Consider the following 23,702-nt stretch of genomic DNA (forward strand, 5'->3'; position numbering starts at 1 on the left):
AATGTGAGAGGTGATTAGTGGGATGCTGCTAATCATGTCAAAACACCTTTACAAAGATATCAAAGTACAAAGACAATGCAACCTACAACTCCTAAATGACGATTCAAATTCTACTAAGGATTGTGGGCAGAGTAGACCAAGATAAAAGTTTGAAAAACTTGAAGTCTAGCACAGTTGATGAAAACCTTGCATGCTACAAGGCATACAACTCCTAAATGACGATTCAAATTCTATTAAGGATTGTGGGCAGAGTAGACCAAGATAAAAGTTTGAAAAACTTGAAGTCAAGCACAGTTGATGAAAACCTTGCATGCTACAAGGGGAAAACAAAACCATTGGAATAACTACTTGATAAGAAATCTGTATCTAATAGGCTAGGATAGATTCTAAAAGGAAAAGTCTCCCAATGAATTAAAATGTCTGGTAAGGAGAAAGGAATTTCCTAAATTACTAAGCAACTTTCCCTTTTAAGATTTATCATAATACAAAATAGTCAGGGTCTAGTGTATTACAAGCTACAAACTCAGAACAAACTTACCTCCCTAGATGTTCAAAACAAACTCCAAACAGGAACAGCATGTAAAAAAAATTACGAAAACTAATTTATGTCTAGACTATACAGTATAATCGGAACTCTAAAAATCAAAACCTCCTGAAATGCCAGTCAGTCAATTCTTCAGCTAAAAATATAAAAATAAACAAAAATGAACAAAAATTGTTAAGTGCTTAAAAATTTTTAAGACAAAATATTTCTAAGGAATGGTCTAAAATTACTTTTTTTAGAAATAAAAAATAAAAAACTCAATACAGTATTCCGCTTGGTTACATTAATGTATCCTTTCTTAACTCCATGGACAAGTAAGAGCAAAACATTTAATAGTTTACTGTTGACACTTATTCTTCAAAAATCAATAAACCATATAGGTCATTTACATAAAGTCATAAACCGTACATTGCTTAGGTAGTATTTTCTATTAAAAAGGATACAGTCACAGTTAAGGACAACATACTATAATGGCTTTAATCAGCCAATTAAAAGTACGTAAAAATAAAATACATAATAAACAAGAATATAATATAGCATTACTAACCATAATCTCCATTTTGACAGTAACTCAAAAAGAGGCTTAGAATTGCCATGAACTCTGACTTGGTTACATTACAGCAGGTCATACAACGAAAACCAAGGCTGGTAAGAGCTGATGAAAATGATTTCATATCTTGAGCGGGAGTTTTCAAGACATGCTCTGATGAGTAGTCAGTATTTGCAATAAGAAGAGCCCATTTGTTTCTAGCTGAAAAATAATAATTAAACATTAACTTATAGAGTACAGTTCATACAAATACATGGGTTTATTATATATCAAAAATCCTTGCTATTACTCTTAACAATAACATTATTAAGCCACCAGAGAAAAGCATATCGTCACCCTCATAAACTAACTGCCTAAGTCATTTTCTCCACTTGTTGGGAAATAAAAAAGAAAACCTTATTTCCTAATTCTTTATATCATTGTGGTGAGCTTCAATTAACAAATTCTTATTCACAAATTCTTCTATTAAGAATTTGTGAATTGAAACTCAAGACAATGATATAAAGAATTACGAAATGAGAAGTTTTCTTTTTGATTTCCCAACAAGTGGAGAAAATGACTTAGGCAGTTAGTTTATGAGGGTGACGATATACACATGACATGTGGTTTGGCCTAGAAAACAAGCCCCTTTGCATATGCAGATGATGCTAGTCTCTTTGCATAAATTCCATTCCCTGAATGTAGATCTAGGGTTACTGAATCTCTTGATAGAGATCTAGCTAAAATTAGTGCATGGTGCTAATTATGACACATGAAGATGAATCCTATCAAACTCAAAGTATGATTGTAAGAAGGTCAAGGACAGTTGTTCCTCAACACCCGGATCTCAGCATTAATAATGTTTTTTGAACTCTGTATGACTTAATATTTTAGGTGTGATTCTCAGCAACAAATTTACTTTTGAGAAACATATTAGGTCTGTCTCTTCATCAATTGCAAAAAAAAATTGGCTTCTTGCGGAAGTCTTTTAAGATTTTCAGTGATCAATCTATTCTGAAGTGTTTTAATACTGTACTTTCATTCTACCTTGTTTCGAGTATTGTACAATTGTCTGGTCTTCAGCTGCTAATTCTCATCTAAATTTGTTTGACACGAACTTGAGGTCTATTAAATTTCTTATTCCTGATCTAGATATCAATCTCTGCCACCGTCGTTCAATAAGCTCGGTATATATATTGCAAAAGATTTTTCCTGATTCTGACCATCCTTTACATTCAGAACTTTCCGGACAGCATTTTATTCTAATAGTCAGGCCTTCTCCATCATGAGGCTCAATATTACACAGTATTCTAAAAGTTTTATTCCAGCCATGACCAACTTGTGGAATGATCTTCCTAATCGGGTAGTTAAATCGGTAGAACTTCAAAAGTTGAAATTTGCAGCAAATGTTATGTTGAATTAGCTGGGATAAGACTCTTTTTATAGTTTATAAATGAAAGATGTTTTAATGTTGTTACTGTTAAAATATTTTATTTTAACTATTTACTACTTTTCATATACAGTAGTTTATTCATTTCCTTATTCTCTTTCCTCACTGGGCTATTTTTCCCTGTTGCTACCTAAGACTTACTTTTAATGAAATAATGTAATGCAGCCAGTCTCTCTATCCTCCACACATATAATGATTTATTAATCATAAAGGGGGAATAAACATTCATTTAACTGCAAATGTGCATTATGATAAAAATTTAGATGAAAATGATATAGCTTTTTTGGAAAAAAATCTGGTGGGAATCTTCACTCTAGAAAACAAATTCTTAATCTCCCATGCACATTAGCTTTCATCTAATACACTTACAGGCAGTATAGTTTTACCTCCATTGACCTACAACTCTTCTATGGAATAGTTAAGTGTAAAACCTACATTAACAGAGGGCCTATAGCTTCAAACTTTCCAAGATTCAAGAGTGTTTTAACAGTTAATTCTTTGAAACCCATCAAACCGATAATTTCATAATGAAATTACAGTACTATCAAGAGTAGACACAAACTCTAACCTGTAAGCTGCTGGTTAAGCGGTGTTCCTTTCACTTCAATTATAGTTGATGATGGAACACAATAGCCTTGGCTATGTGCTTCTACGCAGATAACAATAGGTCCCTGATTTCCATGACACCAGTCTTCTTTGTTGACCTCATAATGTAAATTTAATATATGGGTATAATCACCCACTTTATCAGATACAGCTGTAGTTCCAAATCTATTGATATCTGTGGGATATAAAACAAACGTCAAATGACAATTAAAAACATTGTTTCATAGAACCTATGAAAAAAGAAAAATACAATAATCATCATATACTATATACACTAGAAATATGAAAACAGGTATGCAATTGGGATAATAATTATGTACAGCTACCCACCAACTTTCAAAGGTTTATCTTTTGGTTTCCTGCAGGTATACCATAAATAATAGCTACCCAAAGAATTGAGCGTAAGTTGGGCATCTTAAGAACAAGCTCTTAACGTGTGATCATAAACATAAAGGGGTTATGATATTAATCCAAGTTGTAAGTTTTCTTGCCTCATCACATGAAAGGTTTATGGCTTTTTGCACCAATTATAAGTAAAGGACTTGTAATGTACTATTTCTAACCTTTATTTTGCAGAATTTGTGCCAAATACAATGTCTCACATGATACTCAAGGGAGTTTTCTTGAGTTATATAAGAAAATAGAGGGTCTAAGGCTGATGATAATGGGCCAGCATATATTCAATATTTTTTTTTAAATTTGGAGGTACTGTACATTTTTTATCTAACTTAGCTAATGTTAACCCTGGTGATACAATGACACACTTCCACATCAATAAATTTTTCGTCCTAAGTGTTTCGATGACACATTTAGCTCGTCACCGAATACTTACTTCATGGAAATATTCACTAAAAATGCTGCGTCATCAAGGAAAACGAGATTTGCTGGGCTTGTTGAAAATGTGTACAGAAAGCAGATAGCAACAGGGCATGAGTAAAAGTGGTCAAGCACACGTTCAGTACCTAATGAACGTTGACCTTGTTTACAAGTCTCCCCTAACGTAATTATCAAATTTTTCATGAATACTCATTTTCTTAAATTTCTCACATTTTCACATAATTTTCATGTCATTGCAACGATATTCTGATTACCACATGAAAAATTTTGATCATTGATCAAAAGTTCATATTTGCTATTGTTTGACTGTTCAAAGGCAAAGAGTTTTTCTTTGAGGTTTGTGAATTTTTCCCGACAGGAACTCATTGCACAATAAAAGTGTTTTGCTAAAGAAAAACCTATTTTTAGGGGGGTGCTGTGTGGTCTCTAAGGACTTTCCTGTGAAAGGCTAGAACAGGGAATCCAATTTGACAAATACCAAAGAAATATTATCTCCCCTGTTATGGGTCCAGTGTAACAATATGCAAAGCACAGACTCACATAAGAGAGACCTTAAACTCAGGCTCACTAGAATTTGACACAGCACCTTAATTGCTGAAATTTGTCCGCTGTAAGTGACGTCACTACTACCGTCATCACCTCGTACAAAGGAACCAGAGTCCCAGTAGGAGACCATGCTACAAGCTCATCAATGTCTGCCCAACCACCTAAGAGAAAAGTAATTGGCCCTCTCGCCAATGTGAGGCTGGGAAGGAGCGAGGATCCAGGAAAGAACACAGCACCTCCTCAGTTTTTTTCATCAAAATCCCTTTTTTGGTATTTATTTTGGTATTTATGTGGTGCGTGGTCTTTAAGGACTTGTACCAGAGCATTAATAACTAGACTCGTGCACCAGCAAAGACAACCGTCAATGACCAAGCAGGACATACACACATGCGCATATTTCCGTAGATAAGAAGAAAATCTAATAAGTCTGACTCTTACCGCAGAGGGGATGACTGAAGAATACTGGATACCTGGCATTTTGTTTCTCCTGCATGAATGTTGTACTGCCTGAAATTTTTTCAGTTAATTTTTAATGAATACCCTATGCCCAAACCAACCAGTAAAGATCTGGATATCCTGAAATTGCGTATTAGCAAAGAGCACTAAAGAAGTAACCATTTTTCTCACATTATGGGTTTTAAGGATGGACACATGATCAGCTTTTTCAAAATAAAGAAACAGGAGTCAAGGGCAATTGATGAGTGGCAAAAGGAAAAGGTGCTAGGAAAAACAGCAATGATGTATGATGAACCTAACTAACAAGGAAAACATGCATGAACAGCAACACCGGTCGAAATGGTGAATCACTAAACATAGGTAAATAATTACACAATAAGGAATGCCAGCACCATAATGAATGCATTACATAACTATGAAAGAAACAACCTGAACATGGGTACTTAAATCAATACTGTAATGTGCTTGAAAGCGCAGCAAACATGTATCCCAAAGCCTTCAACATGGATAAAGACAGAATTAGAATGGAGGTTTGGGGGTTATGATGTAGGTATGCTGGCAACAACTGGAATGATGGTTCTGTGACGTCACTCATAGCAGAAGACGTTCAGATTCAGAGGTGCTATGGTAAGTTTGAATGAGCCTGAACTTGAAGTCTCCACTATACTCACTGAGTCCATGCTTCACATGTTGATACACTGACCCTAGAGCAAGGGAACAATATTTCTTTGGCAATCAGGTTGCAATGGATTCCCTGTTTCAGAGCCCTTAGCAAGATAGTCTTTGGAGACCACACAAAAACTCCCAAAAAATAAGTTTTTCCTTTGTCAAAACTCCCTTCTTCATTTTCTTGTAACGCAAGATGAACCATGTGAAAATTGGTTGATTTCTCGGTTTGTTTACCGTTTGAAAAGGCGGTAATTGCGGGAGCACATAGCAGAATCTGTATGAGCAGCACATTTTCAGAACCATTACCGAAGGAAATTTTATTAACAATATATTGCCTTTGGGAGTTAGGATAGGTTTTGCAATGGGATGAGAAGGGCCAGAATTACCATTATTAAGGAAGGAATAACTGGATTTATGAATTTTAACAAAGGAAGCAAGTGAGGTCAATGGCTTGTGAAGCCCATCACTATCAAAAAATATGTAGCTGAATCTATGTGTTGTACAAAGGAGGGGGTCCTGGCCTGTAGTCGTCATCCCCACTAAAATCAGCTAGCCTAGTTTTCTCTGGCTTTTCTCCTGAACTAACAGCAAGTTTCCTTTACGCTTAGAACTGTTAATTTGACTGGCGACCATTGAAACTAACTTTTCCATGACTGATACTGAGGGTGAAACATACTCTTCACAACGATTATTTAAATCGCAGGATTTCCATGCAGTAATTGCTAACAAAATCAGGGGAAGGCATCTTAATCAACAGTATGTAAACAATCTGGTGAATGTGATTGCAGCCAAAACAATGGAAAAACCTGAAGAGACAAAGAGTAGCTGGCATGGCAGTTCTAGGCTTTTTACTACCTACCACTAGAAAGTTCCATTCCTTTGTTTAGGCCATGTAATTATTGAAGGGAAAGAGAATGGAAAAATTTTTGAGTTTCAAAATTTTATGGGTAAATATTGCTTAACCTGATCTTCTGGAGAAGAAGCAATATGAACATCAGGGAAGATTAATAGAAATAACTACAATTGGAAGGGTGTAAAATTAATTATTGTACATATAAACACTGGAGCACAATTTCAACCCCAAATGAGAAAAAAATTACGTAAACTATGAATATAAAGTAACATGCTAGCTTTCAAGGGTTATTCTTTGGCTGTTTAAAGTTTGGTTTTCTGACTCAAAATTTTGAATGAGAAAATTTTCCACAATATTTAGCAAAGACACTAAGAATAAATATTTCTGGCCCTTCACTAATATCTTTGAATAATTCCATTCTAAAATATCAGCTTTATAACATATTTTTATTTCTATATTTTCCACATTTAACTGACCTAAAACAGTGGGAAGTTCTTACCGTTAAGATTTCTACCATTGATGTAGCACAAAAACTGTACTGCATGCCTACATCGTACCTCATAGTAAAGGTTAACAGTATCTCTAAGGGCGTAAGATGAACGGATTTCTGGGTGCCTGATAATTACTGGAACATCTGGGGCAGTGCATGGTTGACTAACCTGGCATAAAATTAAAACCTTTAATGACTATTTTTAAAAAACCTTACAATAACCGCTTTCTTCAATGTAAGTATTAATATGGAATAAGGGCTTGGGTATTTTAATTTATAGCATTTACCAGTAAGTATGATACAGAAAATATTTGCATCTTAACAGAATCAAAACAATCAAGAATTATGAATTTTAGGCAAAAATAATAAAAAAGACAAGTGTTATAAAGTTAAGCACAGTTGAGCCTATTTATAACACTGTTAAATACATGATTTTTTGGGCTATATATAAATATTAAAGGATACTATAACAACTTCTAACACTGTATTGCATAAAAATCCAACAGTACAAAATCCAGAAAAAAGAGGCAGAAATGTTGTTCTGCTAGGAGTGACACCAATAATTTTAACATCTTTTACATCCACTGTGAGTAGGCACCACAAGCATAGAATGCACCTGTCCTGTCATAGTACAATCTCTTTAGATACTTCATTGAACAAAGATTTAAAAGTTTGAATGTATAACAAACCTTAAAAAACCTTCAAAAATAATAATTGTGAAGTGAATAAGTGTACTGCAGCACTACTTAAGTATTAGAAGTATTTGAAAGCCTTGAATATGTTTGAAAAGTGTAATACAAGTGCATGAGGATAAGCTTCCAAGAATAAAGTGGTGTTCCAGAACTCAGATAGTGATATTGTACATTGTAACAATGAAAAAAAGATACTAATACCACTGCAAAAGCCACTTGTGCTAACCCTATGCTAACAGACTTTCAGAAAAAGCATTCTCTAATTACTGTGGGCTTGAATATGCCTTCCTTGGTCACAAAGATTATCACCAGAACATATGACCATATTATGCAGATTAAGAAGTTTCAACTTGCATGTATTCAACATATTGACCAGAGGCAGGCCAGTTTATCCTCCTAGCTGATTTTGACAAGACCTTATATTTGGTTGTCTGTCTAAAGGATTAACAAAATTACAAATTTGGAGGTAATCCTTATTTACCCTAACCACCAAACACTCGAACCCTTGCAAGTGATGCAGAGTTAAGGTTCTTACACCTCATGACAAATGGTTTAGCAATACAGTACACCTCATGCACCAATGATTTAGCAATACCCACAGGTTCACAGCCCATGTAATAAAGGATGCAAAGCAGGAAATCTCAGTGTAATAACAATGAGGTATATATATGTTAATGGGTTTGCCTTGTTGCATCACTCTCTCCCTCGTAAGGAGAGTGGGGAATGACACTTCTATATCATATAACAGAACAGCTACAAGCTAAGTGGAGCTTACCAGCAAGCAAATCAATCCCAGCTGACAGGGTTTCCAATATTGTGTGTATAAAAAGGGGATAGATGAAAAGGAAAGGCTCCAAATATAAACTTTCATCTCAAGTCTAACATGTAACCTTTATCCTCAATCCAATGCTAATGGTCCTGTGAGAGGGGCCAAGGTCACCACCTACGATGTAGGTACTACAAGCTCTAGCCAAAAGGTGGTCTGCCATTACCAGACGCTTACCTGGAGTACCTACGCTACAGGACAGCACTCTTTGCTTCCCATCAACCAGCCTTGTTCAGGTTGAAGGTCTGTATTGACTATGAGAAAACGTAGCCGGAGCTACTGTAGTTCCTCGAGGTTAGCGCGAGAACTTAGATTCCCCAGGAACAAAGGTGCTACTACCTGAGGAAAAATTAAACAAATTATGTGACAAAAACTCCCTCAGGAGGAGCACCTTGTCCACGGACAGACAAGGCGTCCAACGAGAGAACAGACACAAAATAAAGACTGCACACTCCCTTGCCCGGCTGACATCAACGGGAGAAGGAGGGCGGCAGCGTAAAATCTATAACAAAACAAGAATTAAAATTAATTAATTCAGCCAAGGATATTCACTATAAGAGAACCACTCGAGCCTCCGGCGGGAAGAGAGTTTCCCATGGAGAAGAAGCTGAAAAGTTAAATTACAAATAATTATGATTTCACTTAATTAATGAAGAAACCATTTGGAAGCGCAACCTAATGGGATAGGTGCTCAGCCCACCCGCAGAGTACACTGCCGGCCACCCATGAAAAGTGAGCGGCAATGACCTTGAGAAAGAGCAAGACCGAAGTCAAGCTCTGGAAAGGCCGCACTCCCTTCCCCCAGCCGATTCCACGTAGAGGAGAAAGAGACAACAACACTTGAATGGAGGAGTATCCAAACGAAGACAATTCCCCTGCGGCGGCGGTTAGGATACACGGAAAGCCATACACCAAAGGGATAACCGATGTTCAAGGGAGAAAGGTCGGAAAGGAAGGTTCTTTGTCCTTGAGAACCTGTCGTCCTACGCTGTCACACAAACAGCGCATACACTGAAAAGAAAACTTACAACATATATATAAAAACATAATGAATGCTTTCATATAAATGAAAGAAAAATATAAGTTAAAAAGACAAAGTCTAATGGCAGTCCAAAATAAGCGAGAAGGAAGAGCGGTAACAACCACTCTCCATCTGAGCCAAAAGCAAAGTGAAGCACAATTACAAGTGTGAGGCTAGCTACCCTCCTACACCCCCGTTAACTAGCGGGATGGGTAGTTAACCCTTGCTAAATTCTAATGGATCGTCCTCTCAGCTTCACCGAAAGTAATACCCCTATAAATAGCGTTGATTTGTATTCCAGTTATGGAACAATTAGCAATTTTTAACCACTATGATTTCTCCTGACCAACTTATATAGTGAATGGCTACTCTCAAAATGCCCAGTTAACTTTCTACGAAAAGATAGATTCGTCTAAATATTCTTACAACATACTTTGTCTCCATTACCAGTATTTTCAAAAACTCCTAGTTACTTAACATAAGTCAATAGACTGAGAAATATTTTTTAAAAAAAGGGAAACAAACTTACAGTGACAGTACTTTCAGCAGATCGGCAAATTCCCTCAGTATTTTCAGCTTCACAGAAATACATACCAGTATCTGCAACTCCAACACCATATATCTGAAAAAAAAATAACTGTTTTACATAAAGTATTTACATAGTTTTAGTTAGAATATAATGTACGAAACCATACTGTATGATCTATTTTCATTTTTTAAAGTAAAACGTTTCATTGACCAATAGTTTTATGATGGGTGGCTAGTCCTTTAGTACCTTGTGTAAAGGTTAAATAAGATTTAATATCTAATATCCAAAAGAATATAAAATAAGAAAGCATTATACTTATAAAACAAAAATTATCTCTGATAACAATTCAATTAAGCTGAAGATAATAAAGTGTCAAAATACTAACTATCACTACTACCAGTACTACTTACCACTACTAGTCTATTACATAACAACCAAAGCACACTCTGAGAGAGTTCTATGAATAGACTATTCACTGCATTAATTAAGTTATAATAACTATAAAATAAAATAAAAAACTGAGTTTATATGATCTAGGAATCTCGTCCATTGGACAGTTTAAATAGGTAATGCTTTTATGTTATTATTTAATGCATTATATAAAAAAATAATAGTATTGTAAAATAGTTTGAAAAAAAAGATTAAAACTAGAAAAGTACCCTGAGAGTGCACACCTTTATAATGGCAACTTATTTCTTGAGGTTAGGGTTAATTCGGTCGACCTTTTGCTCGACCTTGACCTTGATCTCTGACCTAGTACTTTCAAAATTGAATCACTTCATGGTCTCAACATAACAATTAATCCCTCACAGCTTCACTACTCTATGAGTAAAATTATGGGCAGAAAGTTGTTCACATAAAAACAAGCAAACAGGGGTAAAAACATAACCTCCTCCCCACTTCTTTGGCAAAGGTACTTACAATATCAGGGTGCACTGTGTGCATGCACAATTCCAAGTAAACTGCTCGGAAAAAAAAAATGCTCGTAAAATTATTTCTTTGACTATCAATTACTCGAAAAACAGATTGCTAGAAAATCAATATTCATTCTTTAACCCTTTTACCCCAAAAGGACGTACTGGTACGTTTCACATAACTCATCCTTTTACCCCCCTGGACGTACTGGTACGTCCTTGCAAAAAACTGCTATTTACATTTTTTTTTGCATATTCTTGATAACTTTATGAGAAACTTCAGGCATTTTTCAAAAGAATGAGACCAACCTGACCTCTCTATGACAAAATTTAAGGCTATTAGAGCAATTTGAAAAATATTTATTGCAAAATGTGCTTGAAAAAAAAAATGCCCTGGGGGTAAAGGGTTGGAAAGTTCCAAATAGCCTAGGGGTAAAAGGGTTAAACTACTCAAAATCCGATTAACATTTTTTAAACGTTCATTAAAAATGCTTAAGCTTTGAACACCATTGCTAAATACATTTATCTTAGCTGTTAATAACTTTATTTTCTAAGCTTTCTTATTTTCAGTTCACTATAAATACTTTAGCATTAAAAAAATTTGAGAAGTATCTTAGCTATCAATGACTTTGTTTTCTAAACCTTTGTATTTTTTGCCTCCGCCAACGGAGTTGGAAGGTTATGTTTTCTGCCCTGTTTACTTGTTGTTTGCTTGTGAACAACTTCTTGGCCACAATTTTATTCATAGAGTTGTGAAACTTTCAGGGAGTAATTGCTCTGTTGAGGTGTGGAAATGATTCAATTTTGAAAGTCCTAAGTCAAAGGTCAAGGTTAAGGTTGGGCAAAAGGTCGATCAAATTAACCTTAACTTTAACCTCAATTTCGCATACGGTTGTCACACAGACTTCAAATACGTCTATGTTATAAATTGATTCTGGGAAAGGCAAGCTGGTTTCCAGAAATAAGCTGCACCCTCAGAGTGCTTTTTATTTTTTGTTTCTTTTTCATCAGTATTTCTAGATACCATGAACCATCACGATGAATTTAAGTTTCGTAGAAAGCGATAAAGGAATGAAGACTATATAGACTATATTCTGCATAAGTACAGTATGGGCTTTTAGCAGAAACTTTCCTCACCACTGGGGATCATAAGGCAATATAGTAATAATTAACTTCATAGTTATTTACTTACCAGTGGTAAGCCCCTTCCTTAAAATCCAAAAATATCCTAACACGCAAATATACACGTAACAAAAGCACATACGGTACATGACTGGCTAACATCACATATTCTTGTCTGTATTTTTACCGGTAAATTTACACTTTTAACCTATACTGTACTGTATATAGTTATTGTCTCTGACACATTAAGCATCTTTAGCTATAATTATAACATATAAACGAGCAAAGACCTAGAAGCACACCTTTGAGAGACATGCAGCAAATATGTATTTACAAATATAAAGTACATGAGAAAACGGACAATCTATTCCTCAATAAATGAAATAATCTAAATTTCCTTAATTCCTAGCTAGAGATTGTGAGCCGTGCTCCATAAAATATATCTAAATACTGTTCTGCTTCTTTAATCATCTTTATATTTATCATATGAGTTAGCAAACCATTGTTGCTAATGATTACTTCAATAATCATATGACTCGCCAACTAAAATATAAACTATATGGACCAATACTTTCAATTCTTACAACAGTACTTTTCTACAGTTGATAAAAAATTCATCAAAATTGATACTGCATTAGGTTCCACAATAGAAATAAAAAGTACCTAAGATTTTCTCACTTCCACTTAACAAGAAAACAGCTAACCTTAAATATACAACTGGAACTCTTTTGGATTTCTTTTCCATTCTTATACCAAGTGTAGACAGGCTCTGGATCGGCTAAAACTTCAAATTTCAGGAAAAGCTGCAAAAAAAAAAAAAATACAAAATGAATAACAATTCCTTATAGCATTCTGCTTTTCCAACTAGGGTTATAGCTTAGCAAGTAATAACAATAATAATATGCGCCAAAACCTTCCTAATATAAGATTAATTTTAAGGTGAAAGAAAAATATATAGTATAGAACAGCATGAAATACTTATCAAACGTTTGTTTGATATAATGTAAATCTTTATAAAGCCATTTTCTTATTCCATTTATACAACCCTAAAATTTTTTATTGATTGGGTACTTTAATAAAAAAATAAAAGTGTAATTTGTATTTTTTATAGCTATACAGACTTACGTCCTTTAAAGTAATATGCCTTCAGCAGTGCTAGAATGACCATTAAATCATTAACAAACAAAATGCCAACTCGCATATCACAGATTAGCTACTTTTGTCCTTTAGGCCACAACTGAGAGGGATGGTTAAAGAGGAAATTATAATCTAAAGGACTTTGGTTTGTATTACTAGGAAAAATATATGTTACTCTTAATACTGTATTTGTCATTTATTCCCATTTGCATACAACACAAACATTTGTCTTTTAAAACAGAGAAACCCTTCAATGGTGGGAGAAAGTACCCTAGATAAAAACAAGAAAGTTCTTCTCTTTCCTGGACATGTCATTGTTTTTGGTTCTCTACAGGAGCGAGGGAGATAATTCCACCAACTTCCTAACAGCTAATCATAACAATATAGAAGCTACTAGGAGCTCGGCCAGTACTGGCTTAAAAGGAACACAGCGTTAGGAAAGGGAAATCCTATATTCTTAACAAAGAGATGGCATCAGGAATGTGCAACGATCTTCCGCTGGAAGTTGGTCAGAGTGCTTGCTCCCTAGCGCGTCTAGAAGAGAAACTCTTCTAGTCGTCTTTTCCCCAACAGGAGAGAGACGCACAGTCTTCCTTTACCCTATGAGAGAGGCAAGCAAGTGCATTTAGAAGAGAAACTCTTCTAGTCTTCTTTCCCCTAACAGGAGAAAGACGCGGTCTTCCTTTCATCTGTGGAAGAGGTTGGGCAGGTGGTCGCTAAGTGCTTGCACGCAGGCAGCAAAGAAGGTTCCTCGTTACGATAAGGAGACACCTCAGGAGCAAGCTCTTGAAAGCTTGTTCTTACAAAGGACGTAGCGCTACGTTGTGTCCACAGACAAGGTACAGTGATTGCAGGCAATCGCCTCCCACTATCATCGTCCAGCTCCAAACAACTGTGCTCTGATTTACTAGAATGGAGCATGGACAAATCTAACACCACTCGGTGGAATCTCTAGGGGAGAGGAAAGTACTCAGAAGGTCGTCTCTCCCACGGGCAGGAGGGACGATTGACCTCTTTTTCTCCTGTTGGCAAGTCTCTTAGCGGGTGAGGGTCTTGTTGGGCAGAAGCTAGTGAAGGGGATCTATCCCTCAAAAGGACAAATCGACCAACCCCTAGTGAAGAACACCTCTCCCTTGGCAGGGAAGGTTGTTCAGTAGCTGGAGGCAGACTTCCAGAGAGCTCACCCATGAACCATCCCTAGGACATAGCCGAAGCTAGTCCTTGGGATTGACCGGAGGAGATCCCTCGACAAGTCACTCCGAGGAGTGCTTGTCAACAACTGCTCACGCCTGGCTGCTGAAGCAGAGCAAACGTCTGGATGAGCAGAAGCTGAGGTCAAGTCAGTCTCTCGGAGGGGAAGATCGGAATCAACCTCTAGGGAGGATGTCTGCTCTCGTTGCGTGCTCAACAGCAAGAACTCTTGCAGCCTCTCCTTGCACGGGAAACCCATGAGGCTCTAGGAATGACACAGAAGACGAACTGCTTCATCGGAAAGAGACTCCTCTATGGCAGCGGACAGTGCTGCTTCACTAGGGGAAGCAACAGAAGACACTGGCTCGAAGGGTTGTCTCAGAGTCACATGAGCACCTCTCGTACAAATGCGACTCGCAGGGGAAGTCAAACGACTAGACATCGTAGCATGATTAAGTCGACGGAGAACAATGGCGAGATTTCTTTCCCTTCGAGACTGACCTCGAAGGTGAAGAATCCCACTTCACCTTCTTCCGCCGCTTACCAAACCTCAACTACTGGGAGGGCAACCACTTCCTAGAAACTGCACAAGGAGACTCCTGTGTGCAGGAGTGACCCCTACATGCAAGGCAGAGACCGTGAGGATCCGTCTCCTCAGCATACATGAAGGTCCTGAGACAGACCCGCATCTTTAAATAGCATCTCACGGGTAGTCACACCTGAAAAAGAACATGGCAATGAAGGAAAGTTTTTGTTTTTTAGGCCAGTTAAAAGTAATGAAAGGAAATTAGTTGATATTTTATCCCTTCTTAAGCTTCAGGCAAATCTCATCATGGTAACACATTGTTTTTCTAAGATTTGGGGTGCAACACTTCCTGCTTCAGTCGCAATATGTTATTTTCATTAGTAAAATAAATTTTTGAATATACTTACCCGATAATCATGTAGCTGTCAACTCTGTTGCCCGACAGAAATCTACGGTCGGGATACGCCAGCGATCGCTATACAGGTGGGGGTGTACACAACAGCGCCATCTGTGGTCAGGTACTCCAGTACTTCTTGTCAACACCACCTCAATTTTTTCCTCGGTCCACTGGTTCTCTATGGGGAGGAAGGGTGGGTCAATTAAATCATGATTATCGGGTAAGTATATTCAAAAATTTATTTTACTAATGAAAATAACATTTTTCAATATTAATCTTACCCGATAATCATGTAGCTGATTCACACCCAGGGTGGTGGGTGGAGACCAGCATACATGTTAACAAAGAAGCTAAGTATCCCGTATTTATTTTATTAGTTATTCAAAAATAACATAAAATAAATAAGTACCTGGTAAGGAAGACGACTTGAACCATTACTCTGCCTTTATTAAGTACGTCTTCCTTACTGAGCGTAGCGGTCCTCTTAGGATGCTGAACGACTCTTAGGTGCTGAAGTATAAAGGGCTGCAACCCATACTAAAGGACCTCATCACAACCTTTAACCTCGGCGCTTCTCAAGAAAGAATTGACCACCCGCCAAATCAACAAGGATGTGGAAGGCTTCTTAGCCGACCGTACAACCCATAAAAAGTATTCAAGAGAAAGGTTAAAAAGGTTATGGGATTATGGGAATGTAGTGGCTGAGCCCCCGCCTACTACTGCATTCGTTGCTACGAATGGTCCCAGGGTGTAGCAGTTCTCGTAAAGAGACTGGACATCTTTGAGATAGAATGATGCGAACACTGACTTGCTTCTCCAATAGGTTGCATCCATAACACTCTGCAGAGAACGGTTCTGTTTGAAGGCCACTGAAGTAGCCACAGCTCTCACTTCATGTGTCCTTACCTTCAGCAAAGCAAGGTCTTCTTCCTTCAGATGAGAATGTGCTTCCCTAATCAGGAGCCTGAATTAGTAAGAAACTGAGTTCTTAGACCTTGGAAGAGAAGGCTTCTTGATAGCACACCATAAGGCTTCTGATTGTCCTCGTAAAGGTTATGACCTTTTTAGATAGTACCTAAGAGCTCTAACTGGGCAAAGTACTCTCTCCAGTTCGTTCCCCACCAAGTTGGACAGGCTTGGGATCTCGAACGACTTAGGCCAAGGACGTGAAGGAAGCTCGTTTTAGCAAAAAACCGAGCTGCAAGGAACATGTAGCCGTTTCAGATGTGAAAACTATGTTCCTGCTGAAGGCGTGGATCTCACTTACTCTTTTAGCTGTTGTCAAGCACACGAGGAAAAGAGTTTTTAATGTGAGGTCCTTAAAAGAGGCTGATTGGAGAGGTTCAAATCTTGATGACATAAGGAACCTTAGGACCACGTCTAGATTCCAGCCTGGAGTGGACAACCGACGTTCCTTTGAGGTCTCAAAAGACCTAAGGAGGTCCTGTAGATCTTTGTTGGTGGAAAGATCCAAGCCTCTGTGGCGGAAAACCGCTGCCAACATACTTCTGTAACCCTTGATCGTAGGAGCTGAAAGGGATCTTACGTTCCTTAGATGTAACAGGAAGTCAGCAATCTGGGTTACAGTGGTACTGGTTGAGGAAACTGCATTGGCCTTGTACCAGCTTCGGAAGACTTCCCCTTTAGACTGATAGACTCTGAGAGTGGATGTCCTCCTTGCTCTGGCAATCGCTCTGGCTGCCTCCTTCGAAAAGCCCCTAGCTCTTGAGAGTCTTTCGAAAGTCTGAAGGCAGTCAGACGAAGAGCGTGGAGGTTTGGGTGTACCTTCTTTACGTGAGGTAGACGTAGAAGGTCCACTCCTAGAGGAAGAGTCCTGGGAATGTCGACCAGCCATTGCAGTACCTCTATGAACCATTCTCTCGCGGGCCAGAGCGGAGCCAACCAACGTCAGCCGTGTCCCTTTGCGAGAGGCGAACTTCTGAAGTACCCTGTTGACAATCTTGAACGGCGGGAATGCATACAGGTCGAGATGGGACCAATCCAGCAGAAAAGCATCCACGTGAACTGCTGCTGGGTCTTGAATCGGAGAACAATACAACGGGAGCCTCTAGGTTATCGAGGTAGCGAACAGATCTATGGTTGGCTGACCCCACAGGGCCCAAAGTCTGCTGCAAACATTCTTGTGAAGGGTCCACTCTGTGGGGATGACCTGACCCTTCCGGCTGAGGCGATCTGCCATGACATTCATATCGCCCTGAATGAACCTCGTTACCAGCGTGAGCTTTCGATCTTTTGACCAGATGAGGAGGTCCCTTGCGATCTAGAACAACTTCCACGAATGAGTCCCTCCCTGCTTGGAGATGTAAGCCAAGGCTGTGGTGTTGTCAGAGTCCACCTCCACCACCTTGTTAAGCTGGAGGGACTTGAAGTTTATCAAGGCCAGATGAACCGCCAACAGCTCCTTGCAATTGATGTGAAGTGTCCTTTGCTCCTGATTCCATGTTCCCGAGCATTCCTGTCCGTCCAAAGTCGCACCCCAGCCCGTGTCTGATGCGTCCGAGAAGAGACGGCGGTCGGGTTTCTGAACAGCCAAAGGTAGACTTCCTTGAGAAGAAAGCTGTTCTTTCACCACGTGAGAGTAGACCTCCTCTCTTCGGAAACAGGAACTGAGACCGTCTCTAGCGTCATGTCCTTTATCCAGTGAGCAGCTAGATGATACTGAAGGGGGCGGAGGTGGCGTCTCCCTAACTCGATGAACAGGGCTAGCGATGAAAGTGTCCCTGTTAGACTCATCCACTACCTGACTGAGCATCGGTTCCTTCTCAGCATGCTCTGGATGCATTCTAGGGCTTGGTAGATCCTTGGGGCCGACGGAAAAGCCCGAAAAGCTCGACTCTGAAGCTCCATACCCAGGTAGACAATGGTCTGGGATGGGAAGAGCTGGGACTCCTCAAAATTGACCAGGAGGCCCAGTTCCTTGGTCAGATCCATAGTCCATCTGAGAATCTCCAGACAGCGACGACTTGTGGGAGCTCTTAAAAGCCAGTCGTCTGACGGAGCCGGACACAAGATCATGGTACTGCTGCACAGTCTGTGAACTGTCAACCATGGGGAAGCGAGGAAGTACAGCGACAACCCGAAACTGTCTAGACTGTCTGGGTCGTACAGACAACTCCTTATCGGGTTGCTGAGGTTGCCGCACTGCGTCACAACAAGTCACTTCTGCTGGTTGTTGAACGTCTTCCCAGTGACACACTGACTCCGTAAACAAAAAATCCTCTAACAAGGACTAAGCTTGGACTGCATGTCTTGCAACAAAGCTCAAGGTCTATGGGAGCAGGTGTGGTAACAGACGGGGTTAGCGACTGAAGCGGAACCATTACCCTCCCTGGAAGCATGTTATGCTTAAATAAAAGTCCATAGGAGGCTAAGCAGCTAAAGGCTCCTCTCCAAATGACAGAGTCCTCAAGGGAATATCAGAAGGAGGGAGAATAGCACTTTCTCATCTACAGGAACCATATCCGAGAAAAGCTAAGTTCTCTCAGTGAGGGTTTCACTGGTGCAAAAGCAGCAGACCAGAAGGCAACGTTATGAAACTGCTTGACAGTCTTGTGAGTTGGCAACAACCAAAGATGTGTGACTGAGGAGCATGCGGTAAGGTATGCAGAGCATGCTGTATGCAGAGCATGCTGTATGTAGAGCATGCTGTAAGGAAAGCAGAGCATGTTGCATGGCGTGCGGCTTATGCTGCATGGGATGAGGCTCATGCTGCATGGGATGAGGCTCATGCTGCATGGTATGAGGCTCATGCTGCATGGGATGAGGCTCATGCTGCAAGGGATGAGGCTCATGCCGCATGTGTTGAGGAGGATGCCGCATAGTATGAGGCTCCTGCCTCATGGGTTGAGGAGGTTGTCGCATAGCATGAGGCTCCTGCCTCATGGTTTGAGGAGGATGCCGCATAGCATGAGGCTCCTCATAGCATGAGGCTCCTGCCTCATGGGTTGAGGAGGATGCCGCATAGCATGAGGCTCCTGCCTCAAGGGTTGAGGAGGATGCCGCATAGCATGAGGCTCCTGCCTCATGGGTAGAGGAGGTTGCCGCATAGCATGAGGCTCCTGCCTCATGGGTTGAGGAGGATGCCGCATAGCATGAGGCTCCTCATAGCATGAGGCTCCTCATAGCATGAGGCCCCTGCCTCATGGGTTGAGGAGGATGCCGCATAGCATGAGGCTCCTCATAGCATGAGGCTCCTGCCTCATGGGTTGAGGAGGATGCCGCATAGCATGAGGCTCCTGCCTCATGGTTTGAGGAGGATGCCGCATAGCATGAGGCTCCTGCCTCATGGGTAGAGGAGGTTGCCGCATAGCATGAGGCTCTTGCCTCATGGGTTGAGGAGGATGCCGCATAGCATGAGGCTCCTCATAGCATGAGGCTCCTGCCTCATGGGTAGAGGAGGTTGCCGCATAGCATGAGGCTCCTGCCTCATGGGTTGAGGAGGTTGCCTCATAGTGCTGGAACCCGGCAACTCCCGATGCGGCAACTCACGCATGAAAGCAGGAGGCGCAGCAAGAACATGCGTCTGGCAGGGTGGACTGCGCATCGGAGGTGGAGCTCTCACAGGTGGAGGGTGGGAGCAGGCAGCCGCAGTATCTGCTGAGCGCACAACCTCGGCGGGTTGTAGGTTAACAGGCTACATTGTCAACCTTCCAGCATGATACTCCTGTATGAAGGAGCAAGCTGAGACTGTATAGTCTGCAGCATGGACCACTAGGGTCTATGAAAGACAACAACAAACGGAGCTACTGTCCGTTGAGACTGAGGGTCTAAAACAGCTGGTGCGGCAACAGACGGAGTTACTGCCTGTTGCGGTACCACCTTGCCTCTCTAGGAGGTGTGCAGTTGTCGTACTGCAGCAAGTCCGAACTGACCCAGTGCTAATGGCTACACCTAGGAGTTGGACTTGCGCGGAAGGGACCGACTTGCACTTAAAAGCTGCAAGATTTGGTCCATGGTTTCTGCGAGAAACCTCTTCCGCAGACGAGGAATAAATGGGCTCTCTCGTCTTTGTGTGGGTGGGGTGATCACGTCGGCTACGTGAGTTGGTTACACCCGAAACCACGGAGGGAAACGTCTGTTCGTCGATCAAGGCCTGATGAACCCATAAGTCCTTCGACGTTACTTCTCCCCTGGGCTTGGGAGCTTGTAAGAGGTCCCAGACTAGGCGAACAACTGGCACGAACAGACGAACCCTCGAACGCAACACTGTAACACTTTGCGCTTATCACTTTATCACTTTTGATTTTCTGTTTGCACTTATTTCACTGAACTCGAAACTTTAAGTGGTTTGTACCTGAAACACGCAATTCTATCCTTCATTAAAAGTTAGTAATTGCGAAAACAGTATTACAATGTAACAGAAAAACATAATGAAAGATAAATAATTCAGTGGCTGGAAAAGAGACTAAACACTAGATCAAATAAACTACGTTTAAAATCTCTCACCGCATAAAGCCTGGGAACAAGAATAAAACTCTAGAAACGTTTACCTTCTTCCCTTAAAGAGACTAGGGAGAAGAGCAAAAACGATAACAACGTTACCCGCTTGAACGAAACGTTTATCCTCCTCTCTCTCCCTCCGTCTCTATCTCTCTCTCTCTCTCTCTCTTGACTTAGAACCTGAGAGATGAGCCCAATTATATATCTCGTTAAAACAAATTATTGTTAAAGGAAAAAAACTGAAAGATTTCCCAAATAAAAAGTTCCTTTATTAGAATTAAAACCATTTAAGCTAAGAAAGAATGAACAAAACGCTAGAATCGGTTTACTCTTACTGCAACGTGAAACCGTGAATACTCTCTCTCTATCGTAACGATAGAGCGCAAGTTGAACGTTCTGAACGTCAACAACTGCAGAGACAAAACAAAACGTTAGTTCAACTTTGAAAACAGTACGAGACTATCAAAGAAATTCTTTCAAAAACATTAAAATAGCATAAAATGTTAACAGGTAAAAACGAAATGACGGGCTCAATGTTAATTAACTTCGGTTCCAAGAAAAGACCGCCTACTATTAGGAAAGGTCGCATATAAACAAACATAAAAATCAATTTTAATAAGTTTATAATAAAAGGAAGTTAATCGAAGAGGCCTATAAAAGGCGGAGAGATATAAAATAAATCTATAACTTTGTTAAGCAAAATTAAGAAAGAGAGTCTATACTCTCTTCGACACCAACACTTCCGTCTAAGGGAAGGGTCGGCCATTTAAAAGTGAAAGAGAGTTCATACTCTCTTCGTCACCAAAATTAAATCAAATTAATTCCAAAAACTTGCTAAGCTAATGATAAAGCTTCCTGAATAGCGAAGGCTAAACTCTAGAGCAAATACATCACCAAATCGTGAACAATAACTCCAGAATCAACAGCGTATCCATGTAGGTCTAGCCGGCGGCACGACAGAGGAAAAATTGAGGTGGTGTTGACAAGAAGTACTGGAGTACCTGACCACAGATGGCGCTGTTGTGTACACCCCCACCTGTATAGCGATCGCTGGCGTATCCCGACCGTAGATTTCTGTCGGGCAACAGAGTTGACAGCTACATGATTATCGGGTAAGATTAATATTGAAAAGCTACTATTAATCAGCGGTGCTTCACAGGATATGTATAGAGGCATGAAGCACCTATATGGTGAACAATATCATCCATCCATCCATATACCAAAGGCACTTCCCCCAATTTTGGGGGGTAGCCGACATCAACAAAGAAACAAAACAAAAAAGGGGACCTCTACTCTCTACGTTCCTCCAGCCTAACCAGGGACTCAGCCGAGTTCAGCTGGTACTGCTAGGGTGCCACAGCCCAACCTCCCACATTTTCCACCACAGATGAAGCTTCATACTGCTGAATCCCCTACTGCTGCTACCTCCGCGGTCATCTAAGGCACCGGAGGAAGCAGCAGGGCCTACCGGAACTGCGTCACAATCGCTCACCTTTCATTCCTATTTCTAGCACGCTCTCTTGCCTCTCTCACATCTATCCTCCTATCACCCAGAGCTTTCTTCACACCATCCATCCACCCAAACCTTGGCCTTCCTCTTGTACTTCTCCCATCAACTCTTGCATTCATCACGAAACTAAAATTAAGGTAATTCTTACATCTTTATTAGCCTCCAAGGTCACATCTTTTAGATCCTTTCCATGTACTATGGTGGGTTTTGCTCTTTTCGTTTGTAACGAAATGGAATGAGACCAGAATTCTTCCAATTTTCCTTGAATATTCTGCACTGCTTTGCACTGATAAATACCTGCATTTTCCTTACTAGAAAGTAAAAAAAAAATTAACATTAGATTCTGAAATACAGTACAATACTACCTCCAATTTTAAAATAATTTACATCATTCCTAAATTAAAATTTTAATAACAATAATTTTTATTCCTAGATTCACCTGATTTTCATATTCCTTTGTTCTTCAAACATGACTTACATTGACACTACCCCAATACACACACACTCTCTCTCTCTCTCTCTCTCTCTCTCTCTCTCAACAGTATAAGTAAATAAAATATGAGAAATATTTCAAATAAAACTATTGAAATTAGTATGGTAATTGGAAAATGACAGATAAAGTAATAATAGTTTCTTTTGGTCAATATGAAATATCTTTCGGTAGCATGCCTTACTAATAAGGGGGCTATTCGATACGAAAATTGAGGTAGATGGCAGACTACGCACAGTTGATATACTGATTTGGAAAAGTATGAATGTAAACAATACATAGGATTATAATTTGCTATGCTTTTATTTATGAATACGATTTTAAAATGTGAATATTACATGCATTATTATTGGATACAATCAAGTGAAACACCAGTTTAATCAAACTCCAGTTTATTTCAAATATGTTATTTTCATTAGTAAAATAAATTTTTGAATATACTTACCCGATAATCATGTAGCTGTCAACTCCGTTGCCCGACAGAATTCTACGGGAGGGATACGCCAGCTATCACTATACTAGAAGGGGGTGTACTCACCAGCGCCACCTGTGGCCAGGTACTGCAGTACTTCTTGTTGACACCACCTCACTTTTTCCTCGGTCCACTGGTTCTCTATGGGGAGGAAGGGTGGGTCAATTAAATCATGATTATCGGGTAAGTATATTCAAAAATTTATTTTACTAATGAAAATAACATTTTTCAATATTAAACTTACCCGATAATCATGTAGCTGATTCACACCCAGGGGGGTGGGTGAAAACCAGTGTACATGACTAAAGGATAGCTAAGTATCCCGTATTTCATATAATCAGTTATTTCAGAATAACAATGAAATAATAAGTACCTGGTAAGGAAGTCGACTTGAACCGTTACTCTGCCTTTATTAAGTTCGTCTTCCTTACTGAG

At 39.7% G+C, this 23,702-nt stretch overlaps 1 protein-coding gene across 1 annotated transcript in view; it reads right to left on the reverse strand.

Moving 5' to 3' along the window:
- LOC137658414 (mucosa-associated lymphoid tissue lymphoma translocation protein 1-like) overlaps window positions 1-23,702 on the reverse strand; it is a 68,933-nt gene that overhangs the window by 25,249 nt on the left and 19,982 nt on the right. Inside the window, exons 5-10 of the mRNA XM_068393104.1 lie at window positions 22,454-22,616; window positions 12,789-12,887; window positions 10,049-10,141; window positions 6,990-7,149; window positions 3,092-3,304; window positions 1,092-1,295 (exon numbers count right to left, since the gene is read on the reverse strand). Coding sequence (XP_068249205.1) covers window positions 1,092-1,295; window positions 3,092-3,304; window positions 6,990-7,149; window positions 10,049-10,141; window positions 12,789-12,887; window positions 22,454-22,616 — 932 coding nt within the window. The remainder of the gene's footprint in view (window positions 1-1,091; window positions 1,296-3,091; window positions 3,305-6,989; window positions 7,150-10,048; window positions 10,142-12,788; window positions 12,888-22,453; window positions 22,617-23,702) is intronic.

This window comes from Palaemon carinicauda, chromosome 19, assembly GCF_036898095.1.
Source record: "Palaemon carinicauda isolate YSFRI2023 chromosome 19, ASM3689809v2, whole genome shotgun sequence".
Lineage (NCBI taxonomy): Eukaryota > Metazoa > Arthropoda > Malacostraca > Decapoda > Palaemonidae > Palaemon > Palaemon carinicauda.